Consider the following 24,659-nt stretch of genomic DNA (forward strand, 5'->3'; position numbering starts at 1 on the left):
GGTTAAACCAAAGTGGAGTAGCTTTCACACTGCATGAGGGTCAGTGTTATTTAATGCCATGCAGGTCCCTCCCCAACAAAAAGAACACAGTTCATTCCTCATATGACTTAAGATCATCTTTAGTGACAGCTCTTGCCTTACAATTTGGGAAACACTGTCCTAGAGCATTGTGCATGGGAGCCCTTGGAGGGCACCCGGACCGCCATGTCCAACAGCCTCTTTTTGGAGATAGAGACAGAGAGAGCTGGGGGCCTGCCAAAGGTAGCTAGCAAGTGAGCAATAGAGTCCAAGGTTCCAAATATTTTTGTAGGGGCCGAGTGCTACCTCGGGGCTGGTTTGCCCTGAGGACTTCTGTGAAACTTTTTATTTTTGCCCTGTGTAGACCCTGGGTCTGAGGATGCTCAGCAGAGCTAAGAATCCTCTAGTACACCCAGGGATGCCCATCTGTTCTCAGCTTCCATGCCTCCAAAACCCAACTACTGGACCCAGGATGGGATAGGCCCCTCCAAAGAACCAACCAAGTCTCCATTCAGCAAGATCTGTATGTAGTTAGTGTGCCAGAAGGCTCCCCAGCGTGTTAGAGGTGAATGCAGGAATCAGATGCCAACACCAGAGTGCCCGCCCACCAATCCATCACTGCAGAGAACAGGAAGCTTCAAGACGTGAGACTCGGTGTCTCTGGTTGGCCACCAGGGGGCAGCTGGGTGCCAACCAGAGCAGCAGGAAAGTGCCAGCAGAAGAGTGGAAGCTGTGGTCAAGAGGTCAAGCAGGAGGTGGGGAGAGTCTGACCTCTACTCGGGCCACTGCACTAAGTTCCCACATCTGATAGGCCACCTGCGCTGCCTCCGGGAAGAACTGGCCAGCAGCACTGGAATGGAGGGTGTTAGGGAGAGGACAGGAGGGAAGGTCATCATGGGCACACTTCACACACACAACACACACACACACACACACACACACACACTTCAAGTAAACCCATCTGGCTTTACCCTCTCTCCAGCCTGGGCCTCACCCACTCACCAGAGCCGACCCTTCACCTCTGAGAACCTTCTACCCTGTTTCGACTCCTGACAATGCTAGCTCTGACCAGCAGCCTTCCTGGCCCCCAGTCCCAGGCAGGAGAAGATTTATCGAATCCCCCATCCTCCCCTTTCCTACATAAGTCTCCCCTCTCAAACACGTCCACGACCAGCTTCGAGCCATGTCGTCGCTACCTCTCCTTCTGCCAAGCACCTTGGTTTACCAGCTGCCAGGTAAATATCTGCTGAACTGAACCAGCTCCTAAGGCACCTACCAAAGGTAAACAGGAGGCTCTCGTATTCCCTGTTTAACTGGATCCTTAGACGTTCCGGAGAAGGGAGATGAGAGTACCTGTAGTTCCCTTCCCAGCAACCCAAATCTGGTCAAGTCACGCTCCAATTTACTCCTCCTCTTGTGGCGGGTTCTCTGCTCTCCTTGGGTGAGATTCATGCACCAGGAAGAAGTTCCAGGCCCCGCCACCTCTCAGCCTCATGTCTTCCCAGAGCAATACAGAAGTGTGACCTCAGCTACATAAATGAGCCAGGTGGCACCTTCTTATCTCCAGGCTCTCTCTCCACCCCAAACACTCTCCCTCCAGGCCATGTCTTCACCCCATCACCTTTCTCCCTCGATCTCAGCCTCATTATCTCCAGGAGCCTCCCTACCCCCACCTGGAGAGTTCACATAGACACGTACACTTCCCCACCATGGACACACACCCAGGTCTGTGTGCTTTTCTAGGCCGGAGGCTTCATCAATGCTTCCCCGCAAGGCCTGCACGTGGAGAGTGCTTAATGCATAGATGCTGAATAAACGAGCAGCCAGGGCAGGCATCTCTACCTTTTCCATTTAACAGATGATGAACCAGAGAAGCACTTGCGAAGTTAGCAGCAGGGCCTAGACCCTCATATTCTGATTGCTGACGCACATCCCTAGACTGCTTTCCAAGTTCACATGAGCAGACGTCTCCATGTATGGGAGACCACACTCATGTGCACGTACATGGGCGCTCAGACTTTCACCATGCGGTGTTCTGACCTTCAAGGAATTCCCAAGTCCATCTAATCCATCCATCCATCAGAATGAGGTCAAGAGAGTCCTGACTGGCCACACCTGAGGCCACGCCCTCCAGCCTGGGGCCAGGAGGCCACTTACTCATCATCTCCCCCACACAGCTTCAGCAGAGCCTTCTTGTATTCGCCAGAGGTGTCATTCTGGGGAGAAAGACAGAGGGAAAGGTCACCTCTCACCCAGCCCTGGGATCCTCTCAGACAAGAAGGGGAGGTCCTGAATAGCCCCAAACAGGGGCAGGCTGACCATGTGTTTACAGCAGCCCTCACTCTCAGCCTGTCTGGAGGTGACTGAGACCAAACTGTGGTGTGATAGTAAGCACTTACCAACTGGCTCTTTGGGAAAAAGAGAAAAAGTCCTGATCTGTAGCGTTTGCTAATTTCCTCTAGTGGACAGTTCCAAGCTACCAGGTATGACTTCACTGCACACGGAATTAAGAATAGATGTTTTGGGGACTTCATTGGTAGTCCAGTGGCTAAGACTCTGCACTTCCAATGCAGGGGGGCTGGGTTCTATCCCTGGTCGGAGAACTAGATCCTACACACCTCAACCAAAGATCCCACACACCACAACAAAGACCTGGAGTGCTGCAGCTAAGACCTGGTGCAGCCAAATAAATAAAAAATTTTAAAAATTAGTAAAAGAAGAGATGCTTCCCAAGCCACTGTGAACTGGCCCCAGCACACCCCTGCCACCAGATAACCCTAGCCCAGCCTTCCTATGTGAAATAGTCCATAAAATGGACTGAGCAAAAACACTGGGAAATGCCAAAACCAAACAAATGTATGTTTGATAGACACGGCATATTCTACATCCCTCTTGGGGCCTCATAGTGAATAAACTATAGTGAAGGCTGTGAGAAGTTCTTTGGTAAAGAAGCAGACTTATTTTGCTTCTAGTTTTTCCCAGATGTTTCCCATGAGCTATTTTTGCACACAATGCCTATATAATTCTTCTTTAGAAACACACTTTAGGGAGCACAGCTTGAACTCAGAAAGCTTTATCCCACTCACCCAAAACAAGCAGAAACCATCCAGCTTTACATCTGTCTCTGAAGCAAGTCTCATGGGCTGGACAGCCCAGAGCCACCACCTGGCCCAGGGCCTGCGAGTCCCCAATGAAGCCTCCTCTGCGCTCACCTGGGACGCCTGCCTCTGACCTCCTGCCTCGAGCTGCCTCTAGGAGGCTGACCTCTCACCGTCCTAGTGATGGAGCCTTCATCCCAGATTCAGCTTTGCCCCCATCATGACCCAGTCCTGCCTTCCTCTAAAGAGGTGCCCCATGTCTTAGAAGCACCTTGCTTGTAAGGTGACACTTGCTTCTCTCTAGTTGCCTTCAACTCCCTGAAGGTGGCACAGGCAGGGCTCCTGCAATTCCCACGAGACTCCAGCTTTCTAGGATGACACCCTTCCTCCTGGGAGAGCACCCCAGCCCTTTCTGGAGCTCCATGAGCACCTCACCTTGATCATACTGTACAGAGACTTCTCGTACTTGGTCCGGAATATCTCCCGGATGTCGAGCATGTCCAGCTCACTGCGGGAGACCATGATGCGGATCAGGGTGTTGTCCCGAGTCCCCAGGCCCTGCAAGACGAGTGGTTTGGGGGATGGGGAATTGAGAGGAGGCTAGACTGCTAAGAGTCCCCTGCTCAACTGAAAACACAATGTTTGTAATAAATCGTTAAAATTAAGAAGGAAAGAAGCCAAACGGTGCCATTCCCTCTGAAGCTCCCTGATGACCCTCCTGCTTTTGTCGTCTTCTTCCCCCACCTCGTGTCATTTCCGTCTTTGATTTCCTCATAACTCTAAGCAAGGTATGGTTTAGATTTGCACATTTTGGAGCTCTGTAAATACACCACTATGCATTATTTGTCCATCTACTCCTGACAGGCACTGGGTTGCTTCTAGTTTTTTCATGACACGGACCATACTGCTACGAATGTTTTTATGAACACATCATACAGGCAAACGTCTCTGGACAGCTGGACCCAGCTAGGTCCAGTCTGGCGCTGGAAGACAGAGAATGGGCCACTTGCAGGGACTTTGGGCCTGTGGCCTCTGACAACAAATGACTGTGTTCATTCACCCAGGTGCACTATGAAGATACCACCACCCTCTGTGCTGTGTGTGTAAAGTCCCGGGAAAATCTGTTCTCAGTACTCGCCAGGAGCAGAATCCCTGAGTCCCTGCGATGAACATCACAAGTCTTGGCAGGCAATGCCAAAATGTCTTTCACTTCCCATGTAAATATAAACATTCTAGTTAATTAGCGTTTAGAAATAAAGCTTGGGCTTCCAACCCAGCTGGCTGGCTGGATTGGGGATATGATGTCACCGCACCCCCTGAACAATCATGGGAACAGGGTAGGTATCTGGGTGGGAAGGTGTGTGAAAGGCAGCACCCCAGGCTCTGGAGCTCACCTGGGACCAAGTGCCATCACTTGGCTCTATGGCCAAAGCCTTGAATGCTCTCTTTGGCCAGTGGACTGGCAAGGATTTGCCAGGGTCCCGACAATCTTGTGGGGGCACACAGAAGCCCTCTCCCCAACCTCGGGCGCATCAACCCCACCACGCACCTTCATGGCCTTGAATAGCCTCTCAGCAAAATACTCTGCAGTGCTCCGGGCACACTTCACTGAGAAGAGGAAGGAAGAGGTAGTTATTCTGGCTGCCTTGGAAGGGTGATGGGGCGGTCTGAGCCCTTCTTTATTTCCATTCCTTGGGAGCCACCAAGTTCAAACCTGAGAAGAATCCTGATTCCTGATAATCTGAAATCCCTGAGGACCCCAGGCCCACCACTTTTACCACAAACCCAGGGGATAGAGAAACCAGAACATGGGCCTGTTGTAATGTTGGGAGTGCAAAGACCCCCTTCATCTTTCTGGTCCTTTGGTGTTTCAAGGAACTGGGTTGGGTGGGGAGGACCTGAGGTGGGGCTAGACAAGGTGGTTCTTTAGAGTCCGCTATGCTAGAACATGTGCTGCTGCTGCTAAGTCGCTTCAGTCGTGTCCGACTCTCTGCGACCCCATAGACGGCAGCCCACCAGGCTCCCCCGTCCCTGGGATTCTCCAGGCAAGAACACTGGAGTGGGTTGCCATTTCCTTCTCCAATGCAGGAAAGTGAAAAGTGAAAAAGTCGTTCAGTCGTGTCCGACCCTTGGCATGGACTGCAGCCTACTAGGCTCCTCCATCCATGGGATTTTCCAGGCAAGAGTACTGGAGTGGGGTGCCACTGCCTTCTCCGGATAGAACATGTGAGACGAGTGCAATTGTGCGGTAGTTTGAGCATTCTTTGGCATTGCCTTTCTTTGGGACTAGAATGAAAACTGACCTTTTCCAGTCCTGTGGCCACTGCTGAGTTTTCCAAATTTGCTGGCATATTGAGTGTAGCACTTTCACAGCATCATCTTTCAGGATTTGAAATAGCTCCCCTGGAATTCCATCACCTCCACTAGCTTTGTTCGTAGTGACGCTTTCTAAGGCCCACTTGACCTCACATTCCAGGATGTCTGAATCTAGATGAGTGATCACACCATTGTGATTATCCAGGTCGTGAAGATCTTTTTTGTACATTTCTTCTGTGTATTCCTGCCACCTCTTCTTAATATCTTCTGCTTCTGTTAGGTCCATACCATTTCTGTCCTTTATTGTGCCCATCTTTGCATGAAATGTTCCCTTGGTATCTCTAATTTTCTTGAAGAGACCTCTAGTCTTTCCCATTCTGTTCTTTTCCTCTATTTCTTTGCATTGATTGCTGAAGAAGACTTTCTTATCTCTTCTTGCTATTCTTTGGAACTCTGCATTCAGAAGCTTGTATCTTTCCTTTTCTCCTTTGTTTTTCGCCTCTCTTCTTTTCACAGCTATTTGTAAGGCCTCCTCAGACAGCCATTTTGCTTTTTGGCATTTCTTTTCCATGGGGATGGTCTTGATCCCTGTCTCCTGTACAATGTCACGAACCTTATTCCATAGTACATCAGGGATTCCATCAGATGTAGGCCCTTAAATCTATTTCTCACTTCCACTGTATAATCATAAGGGATTTGATTTAGGTCATACCTGAATGGTCTAGCAGTTTTCCCTACTTTCTTCAATTTGAGTCTGAATTTGGTAATAAGGAGTTCATGATCGGAGCCACAGTCAACTCCTGGTATTGTTTTTGTTGACTGTATAGAGCTTCTCCATCGTTGGCTGCAAAGAATATAATCAATCTGATTTTGGTGCTGAGTGAACTCCGGGAGTTGGTGATGGACAGGGAGGCCTGGTGTGCTGCAATTCATGGGGTCGCAAAGAGTCGGACACGACTGAGCGACTGAACTGAACTGAATGACAGAACATTACTGGCCCAACCTCTGGATCTTGCTGGCAGAGCGGGGCCACAACCTGATTACCTGAGATAGGGTTGGTGGGGGACAGCTCTGGGCGAGAGGATGAGTGCTGGGCCTTAGCTTGTTCCCAAGAAACACACTCATGCAACCTGTCCCAGGCTCAGACACAGTGACTCTTGGAACATCTGGCTGGCAAACTGACATTCTGGTCTTCTTCTTCCCACCTCCATACCATAGAGTTCTTTCCATTCTTAGCCCCATGTTCCTGGGCCAGAGTCCCAGAATGCCCTGGGAATGCGGTGTCAGGATGTGCCCACAGCCTCTGGGTCAGGCGGCTCACTCCCCACCCCCATTTACCAGATGAGGAAACTGAGGCCCACTGAGCATTAAGTGACTTTCTCCAAGTCAAGAGCAAACTGAGAGGAAGCCTGAGTTTTGAATCTTGACTAGTCAACTCCTGGCTTCCACCATGCCCAGAGTACTCCAATTCATTACAAAACTACCCCTTGGCAAGAGATACAGCCTCTGTGAGCTGCGGTTTTCTCATCCGTGAAATGGAGATGATGACAGTGTCCACTCCTGGGTCATGTGTAAAGAGTAAACACTCAGTGGAGCACCAGGCACATAGCAGATGCTCCACAAAACCCGCTCTCCTGATCATGACTTCCTGACCCCTGACCCCATGTGCTTTTCGGCCCCATCACAAACATGGGAGGAGGGAGTGGGAGGCAGCAGTGTCCAAGGCTTGATCCCCAGCCCCCAGGCCTCGGCCACATGGCCCTAGCTAAACCTTTAGAATTCACCACCCATCTGGTTTTCTCCTTCCCATCTCCATACCATACAATCCCCATGTCCCTGGGCCAGAGTCCCTGAATCCCTCAAAGGCCCTGGAAATGTAACCTCGGACATACCCACAGCCAGCATCAGCTTCTCAAAGTCCCCGGACAGCTCCCCTCGGATGCTGGCTTCAATCGGCTTCCCCGTGGTCTTCAGATACTCATCAAACACTGAGTCAGACAGAGAGACGGGGTGTCAAAGGCACCCTCATCACACTGGAAGCAACAGGGACTTCGGCAGGGGAGATGCAGTGGCCAGGACCAGATCGCCACGGGAAAGGCAGGGCTGGCACTTAGGGAGGTGGCGAGAAGGTCGTGCACGTCACTGGCCACCACGCAGCCTCACTGTGTCTGCTGTGAGGGACTGTGTACACATCCCGCTCCACCATGAAGACAGGGACTGTACTGAGACGGAGGGGCTGAACACCCTGTAAAGACCTCTCGTAAGGGACCACGGAAGCCACGGTGTTAAAATCAGGACGAGTGTCTGGGTTGTGGGTGAAGCATTATCATGCTCCTTAGCAGAAAAGGAAATGAGAAAAGAAATCTTGACACAACCCCCAGGGGACAGCTGCAGGTCTTCTCTGGAGCTCACCCAACCGGAGATGCTGCTTGCTGCGATTTCCCAGAATGTAAATGAACTGGGCTTCATCTGTTCCCCATTTAAGTTCCCCTGCCTCGTACAGGTCCTGGAGGGGGAGAAGTGGGGCTTAATTAAGAGAAGAAACCTCAGGAAACAGAACTTACCAGCCAAGCCACTCAGAACCACTGCCAGATCCTTGAACATGCTAGTAATTGCATCTCCTTTCTTTCTGGGGAAACTCTTATTCAACCTTCAGGGCCCAGATTAAACATCCCATTTGTTTTCAAAGCACTTCCTGATGTCCCCAGGTGGAGTTCTCTTTCCCTCACTCCCTCTTCTAGACTTTCGTGTCTTTATAGCTTTGATTCACTGTATATTATAATATATAATATTTATATGGCTGGCTTCCCACTACAGCGCCGACTCCTCAAGAACAGGAATTATGTTCTACATTCTCTGTATCTACCTACAGTATCACTGGCATACAGTGGGAGCTCAAAACACCTGGAATATATGGTATATCCAAAGAGAATGTGACTGTGTGATTAACTTATGTCTGACTCCCCAGTACTGTTTGACTTTGCTCATTTGTGATTCCCTAATGCTTGGCATTCAGGATGATTGGCATATAGTAAGTGTTCAATAAATATTAATTAACTGAATGAAAAATGAACAAATAATGAAAGCTCCAAAATACATCTCACCAGCTTTACATACGCTGTGTGCCTTTGAAAGGTAACTTCAACCCTTCCTTCAGCGAAGCACTGTATACTGATGGCGGTGAGTCAGTTATTTCTGGTATCTGATGCAAATTACTTTGCCTCCATCCCTCCCCCTTCTTGGGCTGCCTGGCTGTGCCCAGCAATCTCCACTGGTGCTTATTTACCTGAACGTCCTGCTGCACCAAGTCCTCGCTCACTACGTCATCCTCCTCCCTGGTACCCTGGGAAGAAAAACAAGGGACACTGGATCAAATACCAGAGCTGGGAGAAAGCCTGGATGCCAGTGGTGGAGACAGGGAGGGCTAGGAAAACCACGGTGGCCCGGGGTGTCCAGGGGAAGAGACTGACAGCTGCCACCGGAACAAGACCGCAGCACCTGGGAATTCCCTGGTGGTTCGGTGGTTAGGACTCTGCACTCTCACTGCTTCAGGCCGGGGTTCAATCCTTGGTTGGGGAACAAAAATGCCACAAGCTGCAGGGTGCGGCCACACACACAGAGGACCACAGCATCTATTTTGCAGGGAATCACAGGGTCCCTACCATTGGATTCTCCCCTTATCCTTGGAGTGTGGACCAAACAGGGCAGTCCTGAGAATAAGCAGGCCTGCTGTTGCCAGAACTTTTCGATTATTCAAAAGAACCCAGAGATCTGATTTTGGAGCAAAATCTCTCTAGTTTTAAATGTTAGCAACTAACTCAAAGTGTAAAAAAACAAAAAACAAAAAACACACAGGCAAAGGAAAATGAACAAAGGAAAAAACAGCCTGAGTAGGTAGACTTCAGCTGTGACACCACTGCACATCCTCTTCATGCTCTTTTTTATGTTGTTACGTCATCCTTGGTTGGGAGTTAGCAGCAGGGCTGGGAAAGCCATGGCAAGAGAGAGGCCGGAGCATAGAGGAGGGGGTACTTGTGGGGAGAAAAAGGACTACGGAGAAGCACAAGAGAGACAGGGTGTGTGAAAAAAAATGCAGGTCACCTGCCTGTGCAAAACCCAGGGGACAGAACAGACCCTGGATGCTCAGCTTCTACACTCAGGCAAGCCAAAGAGACCATCTCAAGTTTGAGGATAAGACGGGGAGAGGGGGAGAGGTGGCCAGAAAACACGAGGAAGACTTTCCACCTGAGGAGCCACCAAGGAGCCTCTCACGAGCCACACTGTCTAGGGGAACAGGAACAAGGTGCTCCAAGCCCTCTGCATCCTGGGGGAGAGCTCAGGGAGGGCCCCAGGGTAGACCAACCTGCAGCAGGACCACGAGCATCTTCCGGAAGTGGCCAGAGGTGTCCCCAGTGACGTCAGCCTCCAGGTCTCGCTCGTAGGCTGCCAGGAAGGAATACAAGCTCTGGTCCCACCTCCAGAACATCCCAGGGAACTAGGATAGAGGTCCCCACTGCCCCTAAAATACTGATATTTTTTACAAATCCCCAAATCCAGTCTCCACACTGGCCGTACAAGACCCAGGCTGTATTTTCACAATGCTTTGTGCTGACTCACGACATGGTGAGATGGAATCTGCACACATCTCTATCCTCACCTGTGGCATCCTACTCCAGACACCACTGTCGCTCATCTGGACAGTGGCTACAGCCTTCTGACTGTTCTTTCTGTTTCTCCGATCCAGAGCAACACGAGTGACTGTCTTAGAGCCCACACTCATCACGGGCTCCTCTGCTTCCCACTGCTGCTGCTGCTAAGTTGCTTCAGTCGTGTCTGACTCTGTGCGACCCCATAGACGGCCTCCTACCAGGCTCCTCTGTCCCTGGGATTCTCCAGGCAAGAACACTGGAGTGGGTTGCTTCCCACTAGGTTTGGAATAAACATTGTCTCTTTGCCTTGGCCTGCATGGCCCTGTGTAATCCTGTCCCGCTCTCTGCTGTTCTAGCCTTGCACTGGACACCAGGCTTATTCTGCCTGGGGGTCTTTGGACTTGTCATTCCCTCTCCTGCCAGGGTCTTCTCCCCACTCTGTGTACAAGTGGCTCCTGCTCGTCTCCTCCCAAAACAGGCTTCCCCAACCACCTGTCTGAAGCATGTCCTCTCCAAGTTGGATGCTTGTTTTCTGTCTTGTGTCCTTCATAACTCTTTACCACGTGTCATCATCCCATTTGTTTACCTGTTTATTATCTATATCCCTCATTATCTCATTAATACATAAGCTCTCAGGCAGAAACGGTATGGATGCCCACCACCATATGCTGAGAACCCAGCAGAAAGTAGATACTTACTAAATGGATAGATGGATAGACAGACAGATCAGAGGGAAGGAGGAAAAAAGGTGGAAGGGTAGAGTCTTAGGGTCCCTACTCTTGTGAGCACCTTCATTACACATCTGAAAAACCTTGAATGGCCCCTCTTGCCCATCTCACCATCTTTGTACGCTGCCACCAGCTGGTGGATCTGCTCGTTGGTCCGAGAAGCCAAGATCTCAATGAGGCACTTCTCATCGGTCCCAATGCCCTGGGAGGAAAGAAGGGGCATGTGAGTCAAGGGCTGAGATGGGAGGCTACCAGCCCCAAGTTGGGAACCTGGGGTGGTCAGAGCTGGGAAACCCCCAGCACTCAGGGTGTTCCTAACACAGGTCTTAGGCATTGATCCAGAGCTGCAGCCCTGAGAATCTAAAGATGGGAGTTCTAGTGCTGCCTCTGCCTGCGACTTGCTTTGTGATGGCTCATTAAAAACACTTCATCTTCCTGGGCCTTACTTTTCTCATCCTTAAAATGGGAATACTACTAGTTGCTCTGCCGAACTCACAGAAAGAATGAGAATGTGATCATCTCTTACACTGCTAAGTTTACTAGCTTATGAAAACAAGTCCATATAGCTCATCTGAGACAAAGATCATAGCACTTTATAAACTGTAAAGTGCCGAGTTACACTCAAAGGCCTTTGAGCTCTCCCTGATTTGTAGGGAGAAACCGTCCACCTCCACTAGACTGGGCGGCCCCTCATATCCTGAACACACTTCCACAACCACTTCCTCTCCAGCCTAGAATGACCTGCCCATTCTGGTCAACCAAATCTTCTCCAGGCTTCAGGCCCAACTCGATCCCCTCATCTTCTGTGATGCCCTCTCCAGCCACCCAAGTCCAGGGCCTGTCCTCCCGATCTCCTTTACCATGCCCCCGGCCTTTGGGTGTTGGACACAATCTGTTTCCACATCCCCATGTCCTGTTTCCTCAGGACTGTAAGCGACTGGGGCGGGGTGTGGGCCCAGGGCCCCCTTTCACAGGGTGGGCCTCACACCAACACCTATGCCACCTCCATCCATCTGGACGGACCATGGCACCCTCTGGGACAGGACTTGGGCTGCTGCCTCAAAGCAGGGCTTATGTGTGGGGTGGGTGTAGGGCTCACTGAATTTCCGCTGTAGAAGCTGCAATCTCCCATGAACCACACCCCCAACCCTCACACACACAGAGACCCTGCTTCTTACCGAGATGGCATCTTTAATTTCTTTGGCATCAGCATAGGCAGGTGGCCTCATAAGACCCACAATCAGTCGTTCAAACTTCCCCGTCAACTCATACTTCAAGTCTGCAATGAGATCCTGGTTGCGGGAGGGAGGAGGAGATGGAAGAAAATGGGGAAGAGCAGTTATAATGATAAGAATTACTCTGAATGAGGACTTATTCTGCACAGGCACTGAGCGAAGTAATCCAACTTAATCGTCACTCTGGGGGTACATATCATCATTGGCCTTCAGAAATGGGCTTAGAGACATCAGGTAACCTGCCCAGAGGCACGCAGCTAGCAGACGGCAGGACTGCAGTCCAAAGCACAGTGCCCCCTCCCTGCTGCTATGAGTTCACCTGTTCCCTGTGTCTCTCCCACTGTGAGTCCACAGGTTGACACCCTCGGGTCTTATTTATCTGGGGAGCCCTAACCCCTAGCACAGTGCCCAGCAGGTGCACTAGATTCAATTATGGTTGGATGATCCCTGCCTGACTGAGAGAAGAAAAAAGGAGGGCAGAAGTGCCAGCATAGAAGCTGAGCTGGAGTAAAATACTCAGGAAAGGGCCTGGATGAATCAGAGCATGCCTCCTCCGCCCCCAACCCTCTGGTTGTCATGGTTACCTTGCCATAGAGGGACTTGTAGTTCTGGCAGATCTCCTGCCTCTGCCTGTTGCTCCGGGAAATAATCAACTCCAGGATGGCCTCCTTGTCACTGCCTAGAAGAGGGGAGGCACCCGTCACCCTACCCACCCTGCCTCCAGGAAGCCCAACAGGGATGCTCCCTGCAGTCCTCGGTATCAGCCTTCTGCTCGTGAGAGGCAGTGGCATCAGAGGGGGGCTCTGTGGGGACCTGGCGAGCCCCTCTGAGAGAGATGCTAGCACATGATGGTCCATGATCTAGCTCCTCGTCAAACACCCCAGGAAACTGGGGCCCAGAGAGGAGCATGGAGTCCCCCGCGGTCTCCCAATGAGCTTGGCTTAGAAAAACCAGGTGTCCTAACGTCCAGGATGGGTTCTTTCACTGACAGGAAAAATAAAAGAAAATAATAAGCTGCAAATTGAGGGCAGTGCTTACCCGCAAGACAAAAGGCAAAGTGATGTTATCCGGAGGGGGACCTACCCTGATGTTTCAGCTACGTGAGTGAGCAAGTGCCGCTCTCAAGCTGGGTGGCAGGTCTACTGGTAAAGCAGACCTGGAATGTGCATGGCCTGGAACGGGCATGTGTGCTAAGTCGCTCAAGTCATGTCTGACTCTGAGACCCTGTGGATCATAGCCCACCAGGCTCCTCTGTCCGTGAGATTCCCCAGGCAAGAGTACTGGAGTGGGCTGTCATGTCCCTCTCCAGGGGATCTTCCTGGGCCAGGGATTGAACCCACATCTCTTATATCTCCTGCATTGGCAGGCGGGTTCTTTACCACTAGCGCCGTGAGAAGAGTCCATTATAAAACTATAAACAGAAGAGACAAGGGAATGTCCCAGCAGTCCACTGGTTAGGAGTCTGCACTTCCACTGCAGGGGCCCAGGTTCAGTCACTGGTTGGGGAACTTAGATCCCGCATGCCATGTATCGTGGCCAAAAAAAAACAGAGAGACAAAAGAATGACTGAATAACCAAAAGGGGGGACACCCCCAAGCCTAGGTGAGTCCTGCTTCCTTCCCTGCGGGCCCCTTTCCCCGCAGTGGCTGAGCACCCACCAAAGCCCTTCATGGCATTGTACAGAGTCTCGGCATCCTGGCTGGGGTTAAAGTCGGGGAAGTCACAGACGGAGCCCCGGTACTTGGCACCCTGTGGAGAGACAAGCAGAGGGTGAGCTGCTGACCTGGCCCTGAACAGGGCTCCCAGTTCCAACCCCAGCTTACCTTCCAACCCTGGCCATGGGATAAAAGTCCCTGCTGCTCCTAAAATGCTCAGATCAGTCTCCATAATGGCATGGCAAGAGCCGGGGGGTATTTTCAGTCTTTGGACTGAACAAAGACAATGCAACAGAATCTGCCACGTCTCCATCTTCACCTGCACTGCCTCACCCCAGACCGCGACCGCTCACCCGGACAGTGGCTCAGCTCCCTGCCCCTAAAGCGGAGAGCCGGCTATAGAAAGCCACAGCCAGGGTAGGGAGGGCTCTCCCCGTACCTCCTGCCACCACCTGCCCCAAGGACAGTGCCTTTTCCCAGTGGCAGGAAGGCTCAGTCAAGCCTCGAGCTCTGCACCACCTTCCCAGAACCTGGGACAGATAAGAGCCCAGACTGAGTGCAGGGGGTGGGAATGCTTTCTGCAAAACAAACAAGAGCCCCTCATGTGTTTATGTCTCTCTGCGGTGTAGAAAGCCCTTTCACCTTTATAAATGTGATTATTATGGCATTTTGTAGAAGCGCTTAAGATGATCTCTGTCACAGAAACAAAGAAACCGAGCCCCACAAAGGGAAGCCACTTGCTGGGGTCACACAGAACTCACATCTCTGTCCAGTGACCCTTTGTTCTCCAGCTCCAGAAACCTTGCAGCTGCCAGCTTCCAAGGGGGAGAGGGGTGCCTTGGCCCAGAGTGGGAGGCCCAGAGTCACCCTCAGAATCTGCCCTGATGAGGTGCCACTCCTCTGGGCCCAGTAAACTGAGCCGTGAGCTGGCATCTGAGGACAAGCTGGCTGGGTCGTTGGGGCAAAGGTGGGGAGCGAATCTTAGATGTTAAACCTGAATGCACAAAGGGTTGTTCACAGAGAAGTCAGATGTGGGTCGGACACACAGCCCTGAGAACCACGGGGCCCGGAGAGCAACCAAGAGCTGAGTGGAGGATGCCAGAGCCTGGGGCACTAGGCACACTGCGTGGCGACTGGGCACTTAGCCTGTGCCAGGCCTTCGCTACACGAAGGGTTGACGATTACGGGAGAAAGAAGACCCAAGCCTGACTTTCATGAGCTTCCAACCCAGCGGAGGAGAGAGACTAGCCTACAAATTAGCATAGAGCTAGTAATAAATACTTCAGGAATGGAGGAAAAGAGTGGAGGGCGATTCAAGCTGGATGAGGGGATTGGGACAAGTGGGGTGGCTCACATAATCCTGTTTGAAAAAATAAGGAGTGCATGGGAGCCCGTGAGCCTCCGGACCATCTCCTGGGTCTCCCAGCGCCCGCACCACAGGGCCTGGCCAGGCGTTCAGGGGCCCTGTGGTTTATGTCTGCCATTGCTGGCTCCTCCGAGGTATGCACGCGTGGGCACAGAAGTGCTATTTAAAGTTCTGGCAAAACGGACGACCAGAAAGGGATACAGCTCCCTTCCCGCCACCCGTGAATCCCCTGCAACCTAATCGCACTGCTGGGCAGAGAAGGAAAGAGTAACACAGGCCAACTATCCGGACCAGAAAAGAGACACTCCCTTTAGAAAGCTCCACGAGAGTCTGTCTTGCCCATGTAACTTGTGTCACCCCAGCGCCTAGCTCAGGGCTTGGCACAACTAGGCACTCTACTGGCTTGTTAGGTAGACAGGTGTGCGAGCGGATATGTGACTGTGAACACACCCAGAGCAGATCAAAGACTTCCTGGAAAGGAAGTCTAAGTCGAGCAGAGCGCTAAAGGATGAGCAACAGCTGGCCCAAGGGGTGGGGGAGGGGAGGAAAGGCTTCACACAGAGACGCAGCATGGCAGAGGTCCGGAGCTAAGAGCAAGCAGGAGCACTCAGGGAGGCGGGCCCAGAGTCTTCAGTGCTTATGTGGATGTCCAAAGCTGCCAAGATGGTGGGATTGTAAGTGGCCAGGAAGGAAGGAGAAGAGGGCAAGACGGCAGCGGAGCCCCCAGGAAGAAGGGCAGAGGTCCTGGCAGAAAGTTGCCACCTTCCCTCTGGCCCCTGCCCCTCCTCACCCCAAGGTGGGGACGGAGGCTGCAGCTGAAAGATGAGGCTGTATGGAGCAGAGAAGTCTAACTTCAGACACAAGGCCCGATCAAAAGGCTCCCTTAGCGGTGGGCTTGGCCTGCAGCATGGCAGTCTTTCTCCCTCTGTGGGTCTTTGCACAATGATAATAAATAGCCTGCCAGCACGATCACAGCCACTGGGAGAGGGGGGCTCCAGCGACCCCAGCACTGGTCACATTTAGACACGCAGGAACAGTCCTTCAAATCGCCCAGGTTTCCCACCGTCAGTCATTCTCACACCAACCTGGTGAATTTGCCATTTCCAAGCGCCACCTGAGTGGCCAACACTGCTCCTTCACCTCACCCTGACTGTCTGCCACTCCCCCAGCAGACAGTTTCCTGGCCCTGTACCCCGCAAAGGGAGGGGAGAGAGGAGGAGAAAGGACTTTCCACCCTGAAATATTCAGCAGGCCCTGAGGCCCAGCTGATGAGCAGCTGGGACCCTGGGCTGCACACAGGCTGCTGCTTGGGCAGGCGTCCTGAGGCCTCTTGGGAGCTGAAGCAATGTGACTCAGAGAAATGGCTGCGTGGCAGGGACTCTGCCTGAGAGCCGCCTGGACTGGGCCTGCCCCAGGCCTCCCTCTGCAGCTCTGAAGTTGCAGACACCAGCCCCCTTGCCCCGTCCTCAGACTGCTCTTATTGCCACCTTTATGTTCAAACCAGAACACCTCTGCAAAACAGAGGCCACAGGACCTTGTGTGATGTCACAGAGTCCCAGAAGCATGATCTTCCCTCCACTGAGGTCCCCACTTCTGGAAGGAAAGATGGGGGGATGGCACAAGGGTCACAGCAGAAGTAACTGGGAGTGACCCGAACCAGAGAAAAGATGGGGTGGCTTGTTCTATGCCTGTGTGTGTTCATGTGTGAGCACGCATGTGTGTTGGGAAAGGGACACACTAGGAGCAGAGTTGGGGTGCTAAGAATTAGGAGCATTAGACACAAACTACAACTCAGTGGAGGGAAGGTCATTCTCACTCTTCTCTAGCCTGTGTGTTAGATGATTTAGCCCAACAGCAGCCTTATATAAGTGTTCTGAGCACAGTTAAGGTGGACGAGGCTAAGCACTGATGTTCAGTGGGGTAGGTGAGTTAGATGCATTTTCAACTTAAGACATTTTCAACTCACCATGGGTTTACTGGGAGATAACCCCACTGCAAGTCAAGGAGGATCTGTACTGTCTTCAGCTCCCTCCTCCCACCCCTAGCCCTCACACTCCAAGCATCCAAATTGCTTTTACTGCCCTGCACACACTACATTCTCTCCCCTCTGGTCCAGGATCCCCTCTATTCTCAGCCCCCTTGCTCTTCCCAAGTAGCTCTCTCCAGTTCCTAGTTCCTCAACCTGCATTCTCCCAGAGCACCCATCAGGGCATGAGCACCACGCATGAGCATAGCGGGCTTCAACTCATCCCACAGGACAAGGGACTCCTAGAGCCCTCCTGGCATTCTTGCTTGCAGGATACTGTGGCTGCTGGTCCATGGTGACAAGAAAGCACAGGTCAGCCAGGCAGACAGTAGGGTCTTGGAGCACTGGACCAGGAGTCCAAAAATGCGTGTCCTGGCCACCTGGCTCCCAGGGCCTGATCTGTCCACTAGGGTCATCTGGCATCCTGCAATTCAAGTATCTCTCTGGAAGTAACTCTAGGACGACATGGGAAGTGGGGAGCAGCAAGAATTATGCCTTGGATCACGGTCTGTAACCACTAACACCCTCTCTGGTCACAGAGGCCACTTGTGCAAAGTGTGCTCTCAGAGGCTGACAGGGAGGCCATGGCTAAGACTCTTTTGAGCACTGATCTCACATCATATAACACACTGTGCTCTTCAAGAATTGTGAATAAATATCCTTAAGACCTTTGTGCACTGGGTGGCAAGTCATGAAGATGGGGACAATGTTTAGTTATCACAGAGCTCAATCACCTCATAATGGAAACTGGGGCCCCCAAGAAGGTAAAGAACTCACCCAAGATTGCGCAGCTCCTATATTATGTCTGTGCCCAATAGCTCTGTGATCAACGTGAGGACCAAAGGGGCCAAGTCAGGGGTCTCTTTGTTTTATTCTTCCTTTTCAACCCCATCGTTTCAGTGACCATGTCTTTTTCTCTAAGACCAGCTGACAGGGATCACTTTCAGGCAAACCCTGGCACAGAGCAATACTTCTGACCAGGGCAGAAACGTAATCTTGGCTACACACAGGAGTAACATCTCTGATACACCTCAAATTCTACAGCCTGGCAAAGTGCTCAGATGGCATGAAAGACTGGAGCCACCCAAGGCAGGGAAACTTCATCCCAAATGCCAGTGACAGGGAACACTTTCACCTCCAGAGCAGGGAGCATCGTCTAAAGTTTTTGCCAGTCCAGTATCCATCTCCCTGCCAGGGGGAACCACTCTTGGGCCATACAGTTCAGAAAGGAGCAACTCCACTACCCAGATCCAAGTTACCCAGGCCCAGCCAATGAAAACCAAACCCAGGTCTTCCCCTGGAATCATGTGGTATAAATTATGTTGTTTCCTGCATGTTGCCCAGGAAGCAGAAGGGAAGCCTAGAGCTTCTGGTAGCTAGTATGAGAAATCAAGGAAGAATCTGTCCAAGAATGAAGCCACCCAGATGACACCTAGGTCATGGAGGCAGAATCCTGACAATATCAGATGGACCCCTGGATCCAGCCAGACCTGAAGCCCTGGGCTTCTCGGTCATGTGAGCTAATACACATAATTTGTGTTTAGGATGCTGTGTGTTCTCATTGGTCACTTGCATCTGAAAGAGCTGTGACTTGTAATAGGAGAAAGCAAAGCCTGAGACCCTCTTCAGCTCCTTTCAAACTGATGGTACCAGGGATCTGTATTGAAGGCCCAGTGACTCCAGGAAAAGCCCAGGCCCAGGGGAAGTACTACAGAAAGGGGAGAACCTCCTTACCTGTGCCGGTTTGGCCATGGTCTCAGGTTCTGCAGCAGAAAACACTGTGGAGAAAAAAGAAATGCCATGAGATGCCTGTGCACTTTGACTCTCTCGATTCTTTCCCCCAGATTTCCCCACCTTTCCTTCCTCCCAAGGGAGAATGTGCTCCGCCTGCTCTTTCTCAACTGCTTCCAGCCCTTCAGGTTAAATCACACCCAAAGACGCGGCTCAGGGACAGGCACATTTTTGGGAGGATAACAGATGGACTTTTCAGGGTCCAGGGCCTCACACCATGATGGGAAAGACTCGTGGAACTGAGAGGATTTGGAAGAGGAAGAGAGGACAAGCCCACTGACCAGACGATTCCTCCAGGCCATGCAGGGCACTTTCCCAGATGCTGTCTCACCTAACCCTTCCAGCAATCCCTTCTGGCACCAAAGTCCCTTTTCTCATAGAGGAGGAAACTGAGGATGGGGAGGTTAAACAATTTGTCCAAGATCATACAGATTAAAATTGAATCACTATATACAAAATAGATAAACAAGGACCTACTATATAGTTAATATCTTGTGATAACACGTAATGGAAAAGAATTTGAAAAAGAATATATACGTATGTCGGAGAAGGCAATGGCACCCCACTCCAGTACTCTTGCCTGGAAAATCCCATGGATGGAGAAGCCTGGTGGGCTGCAGTCCATGGGGTCGCTAAGAGTTAGACACGACTGAGCGACTTCACTTTCATGAAAGTGGGTCACCTGCTGCGAATATCTGAGGGGCTCTGGTTTCTTTAGCATCTACTCCGATTAGGCACTGCTGTAGATGCTGAGTATATAGCAGTAAACAAGAGAGTTTCTAAAACCTGTGCTTTTCGGGAGCCCCCTCTATAATGGGGAAGAATAATAAATGCATATGATAAAAACTAACGAGAGAAGCTGAAACTTGGTCGGGAGAGAGTGACAAGGGGTGTGATCTCAGCTGGGGCGTTTGGAGGTATCATGAGCCATGTTGCTACCTAAAGGCAGTGAGGTCAGGGAGCTCAGTGTGGCTAGTATGGTGGCAGGGAGTGGGGTGGGGGCACTGGTAGGATGTGGCATCAAAGAACCAGTGCTTGAGGCCACTGTAAAGACTTTGGGTTTTTCTCTGATGGGACAGATCATGGGTGAGGGTGGAGAATGAACAAACAGGACACCCAATCTTATTGAAAGGGGTGTCAGGACACAGAATCTCCAGGGGAGGAAAAAGAAACAAACATCTTACCCCAAAAGAAATGCAAAAGGGAATGTTAACTGCTTTGGAAAGGGGAAGAGAAGGGTGGAGGGGCTGGGCTATGAAGCCCTCTTGGCAGATGGGCAGAGATGAAGAGATGCAATCTTGGGATTAGAGGAGGAAAGAAGGACTAGTGCTTTCCATTTAATTGGGACTGTACAATTTGATCTTTAAAAATCAGGTCTATGTATTACTTTTTAAAAGTAAAAGTAACAAACTCTTATCAGACTTAAATACAGTAAGACCCCACAGGGAGCTGAACCAGAACAGAGGGTATAAACGAAGGAGATGCTTAACCTGCCTGCTTTCCAGGTCTTCACATACCATCACCCCCATCCTACACCCCCACACACTAAGGGGAAATCAGCTCCTGATCTCAGCGCATAATCCTGCTCTCACTCTGGGGCCACTGGAGACCCGCAAGAGAGTGGGAACACAGGTTTGGAGTCAGACAGGCAGACCTGGGCTCAAGTCCGGTTTGTCACTTACTCGCTATGTGACTTTGGGCACATTGCTCATCTCTGAATTCAAGGTTATCTCGAGTACAAAACTGGGGCCTTCCTCTTCCTGCCTTGGGGAGTTGGAGGAGGAGACTCAACTTATGCCAAGGCCAGGCAGAGATGTGTTCTCAGTAAGTGGTGGCCTTCAGTGTGCTGGGTGATATTCTAAGGACAGGGCTCTGTCGTGTTTATCTATGTGTCCCTACTGCCTGAATTCAAGTCCCCCAAACAGCAAGTCAGCAGACAGACTTGAGTGAAGAGCAGAGCGCAGCGATTTGCCTGCAACCGCAGAGAGCTCAGAGCGGAGCTTGAGAAAACCCTGCTTGTTTTCCTGACAACCAAGGGCCCTCTGGTACAAACTTGAGCTCGCCACTCACTCGAGTGTTCTTGCCTGGAGAATCCCAGGGACGGGGGAGCCTGGTGGGCTTCCGTCTATGGGGTCGCACAGAGTTGGACACGACTGAAGCGACTTAGCAGCAGCAGCAGCAGGAAATGGAAACTCCGCCAGTGGGTAGGGAGCCCACGTCTACCCCGAGGGGTTCGACAAGGAGCCAGCTATGGGTTTCCCCAGGCCAGGGGGACGGTGTGGGCAAACGTGAGGGAGCACCAAAGTCAGCAGAGGAAAGGGACCGCAAGAGGAGCCGGAAGTCACCTGCATCTCCTGCTTCAAAGCATTTTTCTTTGGCCTTGTTGCTGGAAACTTTAGCAGCTGGCGGCAGCCCGGGCCCATCTGGATGGCTCAGAGGAGGGGCCGCCAAGTCTTTGGGAAAATGCTCTGGGTTTTGAGAGCAGTCTGTATGTGCCTCTTGTGAGTGCATGTCTTGTGTATACATAGAAAGCAAACATCGTCCAGAACTGCATGTTCTGAGTGCAGTTCAAAGGAGCTGAGCTTCGACAGCCCCTCCTTTGAGGGCTGGGGGAAGCTCTGGAGCTAATCACAGAGGCGCCACTGAGGCTTTATGAGGGGCTCTGATCCCTTCCAGGGTGACCCAGACCACACTTCTCAAGTTGCCTGAATAAACGTTTTACATCCAGTGTTTCAGAATCCCAGATCTAACAACCCGCTGCTTCAAGTTCCTCACTTTCTAGACAAAGATAAAGGCATGTCAGGCTCAGACAAGGGCCCACCTCTCCACCTCCCATATTCAGGTCATCACAAGCCTCCACATAGCAATGAGCCCTCGCTGCAATAGGAAGTGAAGAGGCCAAAGGAAAAGACCCAGGTTCGGTTCCCAGCCTGCCCCTCTGTTCAGACAAGCTAGGTTGCCTCTCTCAACCTCAGTTTCTTCATCAGCAAACTGTGGACAATGTTACCCCATCTTTGGGAAAACCGAAAGAGGGTGTGAAAGACTTTTGCAGATACCAACCAGGGATTCTCATAGCAAAATCTCAGAACATCAGTCCTGGGAGAGTTCTCCCCCAAGGCCACAGGACTCCTCTCTATCCCCCTCCCACTCTCAATATGCAAGTTTCATCATCTTGGTTGAAACAGCTTATCAAGACTGGCAGGTATGGCCACTCTACACTGGTGCCTCTCTCCTCCCAGAAGCTCTGAATCTCTTCAGACATGGATTTCCATGAAGGTTCATCAGGACAGATCATTCCAGAAACCCATTCAAGGCAGAGTGGCCTTCTGGCCTTGTGCTGCTGTGACTACCTCCTGCCTTAGTCCTTCCGGCTGCCAGCAAACAGGACTGACTCCAGGAGGAACACTCTGGGGTATAGAATACTAGGGCTGGCTCGACCACCAATGCCCAACTATAGCATTGCAGAAACCGAGAACCAGACAGAAAGTCTCGTCCAAGTCCTGCAAAAGGCATGGCCTTGGAGGTCAGACCCAGTCACAGCTTTACCCCCTAGCAATTTGTAATTTTGTAAGTTACCTAAACATGAATCTCAATTTCCACATCTACAAAATAAAGTTCCAAACATTTACAAAGGACACAGCGTGGCATTTTGTAATTAAGACTGTAGGCTTTGCAGTCACAGCCTAAATTCAAATGCTAACTGCTCATGGCCATGGGTGAATTGCATCATTTCTCTCTTACTCAGTTTCTTCACCTCTAAAATGATAATCTCATAAAGTTTTTGTGAATATTCAATACAGTAAGGCAGGTAAAATACTTAGCATGGTGAAGTGCAGAGTAAATGTTGAATTAGTGGTGCTAGCTTCCATTAAGCGGATTTCCCTGGTGGCTCAGATGGTAAAGTGTCTGTCTACAATGCGGGAGACCCGGGTTCAGTCCCTGGGTCGGGAAGATCCGCTGGAGAAGGAAATGGCAATCTACTCCAGTACTATTGCCTGGAAAATCCCATGGACAGAGGAGCCTGGTAGGCTACAGTCCATGGGCTCGCAAAGAGTCAGACACAACTGAGCGACTTCACTCACTCACTTACTTACTTAGCTTCTGTTAAAACAATCATTGTCATTTGAGCAGTGGTCTCCAAAGTGGGGTACCAGACACAATGATCCATTGGGGTGCAGGATGAGAATACTACAACTTACAACTTTTTAAACTGATCTTGGGACTTCCCTGGTGGTCCGGTGGCTAAGAATCTGAGCTCCCAATGCAGGGGGCGCAGGTTTAATCCTTGGTCAGGGAACTAGATTCCACATGCCACAACTGAGAGTTCACAAGACGCAGCTAAAGATCCCGAATGCCTCATCTAAGACCTGGTAGAAATAAGACAGATAGAAATAATGCACTGATCTTGTCCTTTCATGTTCCACTTTTACGTCTGCTATACATACCTAAAGGTAAAGATGCATATTAGGGGTTCAGGCTGACAGAAGTACACAATCAAGAATATGGACTCGATGGAATGAAGCAGAGGAAGGAGAAGAAAGAGGGGAGAAGAAGCACCGGCCTAAGAAGAAGCACTTCTGTCTTCAAAACGCAGCCTGCCGGCTTTGGAGGAATTGAGTGCACTTTTGTGGGGAGAGAGATGTTGAGTATTAGGGTATGAGATCAAGTGTGGAGGGTAAGGGCAAATTGAGGAAAATTTTATAAATAATCTGGAAAACCATCCAAAAAAAATCACCCAAACCTCTGTGGCCCAGGAGTGCCCAAGGTGCTGCCCACTCTTCTCCAAGGGCCTCCTTCAGCGTAGGCCCTCTGAGCTCAGCATTCAAGGCCCTTGACATCCTTCCTGACTTGCTTGCCCTCCTCTTCCTCTTCACCCACCGCCTCACCCCCTTTCCCCCTAAACCAGGAATCTCTTCCACTAGCACTTTCTAACCAGTCTTCTAGCATCAAAATCAGCGCTTTTTCGATTCTGACTTCATTAATAACCACCTGCAGAGTTTTTCAAACTTAGCAAAGCATAAGGCCACCTCCAGAGACTCAACAGGCCACAGATGAAGCCTGGGCTTTTGAAATTTTTGAAAACTTTCCTAAGTGACTCTAACTCTTCTAGGAAGCCAGGAGGGGCTTTTCCCACCTTTGAACAACAGTGTGATTCTGAAACCATCTACTCATGAGAGGCTTGGGTCAACCGCTTTATCATTCCTCAGTTAGATGGAGGCTGTTTGTCTTCAAGGTATTACAAGGGGAAAAAAAAATCTATAAAAACCCAATTCTTAGAGACATGCTCATTCTGTCCTATCTGATAAAAAGTTGGGTGGATTTCCCTCCCTTTCCCCTCCCTCACCTCTGGTGGAAAAACCTGTTTGCCTCCATTTGCACATTCCTTTTGATATAAAAGTAACTACTTATTCTCTTCTGAGCTGGTTCTAACATATGCCTGGTCTAGTCACTGATTATTGAATAGAATAAAATCTTTTGCACATGATCATTTTTATATCTGTGTGACTGATAAAAAGGTAGAATCACTTTACCTTTTTACCTTTTCCTGAAAATCATTGTGTATGTTTCCTTAATGCACCCCCTACTACCAAGGGTGGTTTATAAGGATTGTTGAGTGAAAGATACTGAGTAATTTCCATGCTTTCTTTAGTGACTCCTTTGAAAAAAATCATAGAATAAAAAGAAATCATCTTGCCAACCATTTTCAAACTCATTATACAGCCAGGAGAGGAAATTACTGGAGGGGTTAAGCAACTTTCCCTGCTCATACAAAACAT

General features: G+C 50.6%; 1 protein-coding gene across 2 annotated transcripts in view; it reads right to left on the reverse strand.

Moving 5' to 3' along the window:
• ANXA6 (annexin A6) overlaps window positions 1-24,659 on the reverse strand; it is a 49,117-nt gene that overhangs the window by 20,489 nt on the left and 3,969 nt on the right. For both annotated transcript variants that reach the window (XM_068980923.1, XM_068980922.1), the window contains exons 2-14: window positions 18,826-18,869; window positions 13,703-13,793; window positions 12,629-12,723; window positions 11,988-12,101; window positions 10,921-11,011; window positions 9,796-9,875; window positions 8,719-8,775; window positions 7,845-7,938; window positions 7,325-7,420; window positions 4,666-4,724; window positions 3,552-3,674; window positions 2,176-2,234; window positions 790-868 (exon numbers count right to left, since the gene is read on the reverse strand). In XM_068980923.1, the coding sequence (XP_068837024.1) occupies window positions 790-868; window positions 2,176-2,234; window positions 3,552-3,674; window positions 4,666-4,724; window positions 7,325-7,420; window positions 7,845-7,938; window positions 8,719-8,775; window positions 9,796-9,875; window positions 10,921-11,011; window positions 11,988-12,101; window positions 12,629-12,723; window positions 13,703-13,793; window positions 18,826-18,843 (1,056 nt within the window). In that variant the 5' untranslated portion in view covers window positions 18,844-18,869. The remainder of the gene's footprint in view (window positions 1-789; window positions 869-2,175; window positions 2,235-3,551; window positions 3,675-4,665; window positions 4,725-7,324; window positions 7,421-7,844; window positions 7,939-8,718; window positions 8,776-9,795; window positions 9,876-10,920; window positions 11,012-11,987; window positions 12,102-12,628; window positions 12,724-13,702; window positions 13,794-18,825; window positions 18,870-24,659) is intronic.

Source organism: Capricornis sumatraensis, chromosome 9 (genome assembly GCF_032405125.1).
Source record: "Capricornis sumatraensis isolate serow.1 chromosome 9, serow.2, whole genome shotgun sequence".
Lineage (NCBI taxonomy): Eukaryota > Metazoa > Chordata > Mammalia > Artiodactyla > Bovidae > Capricornis > Capricornis sumatraensis.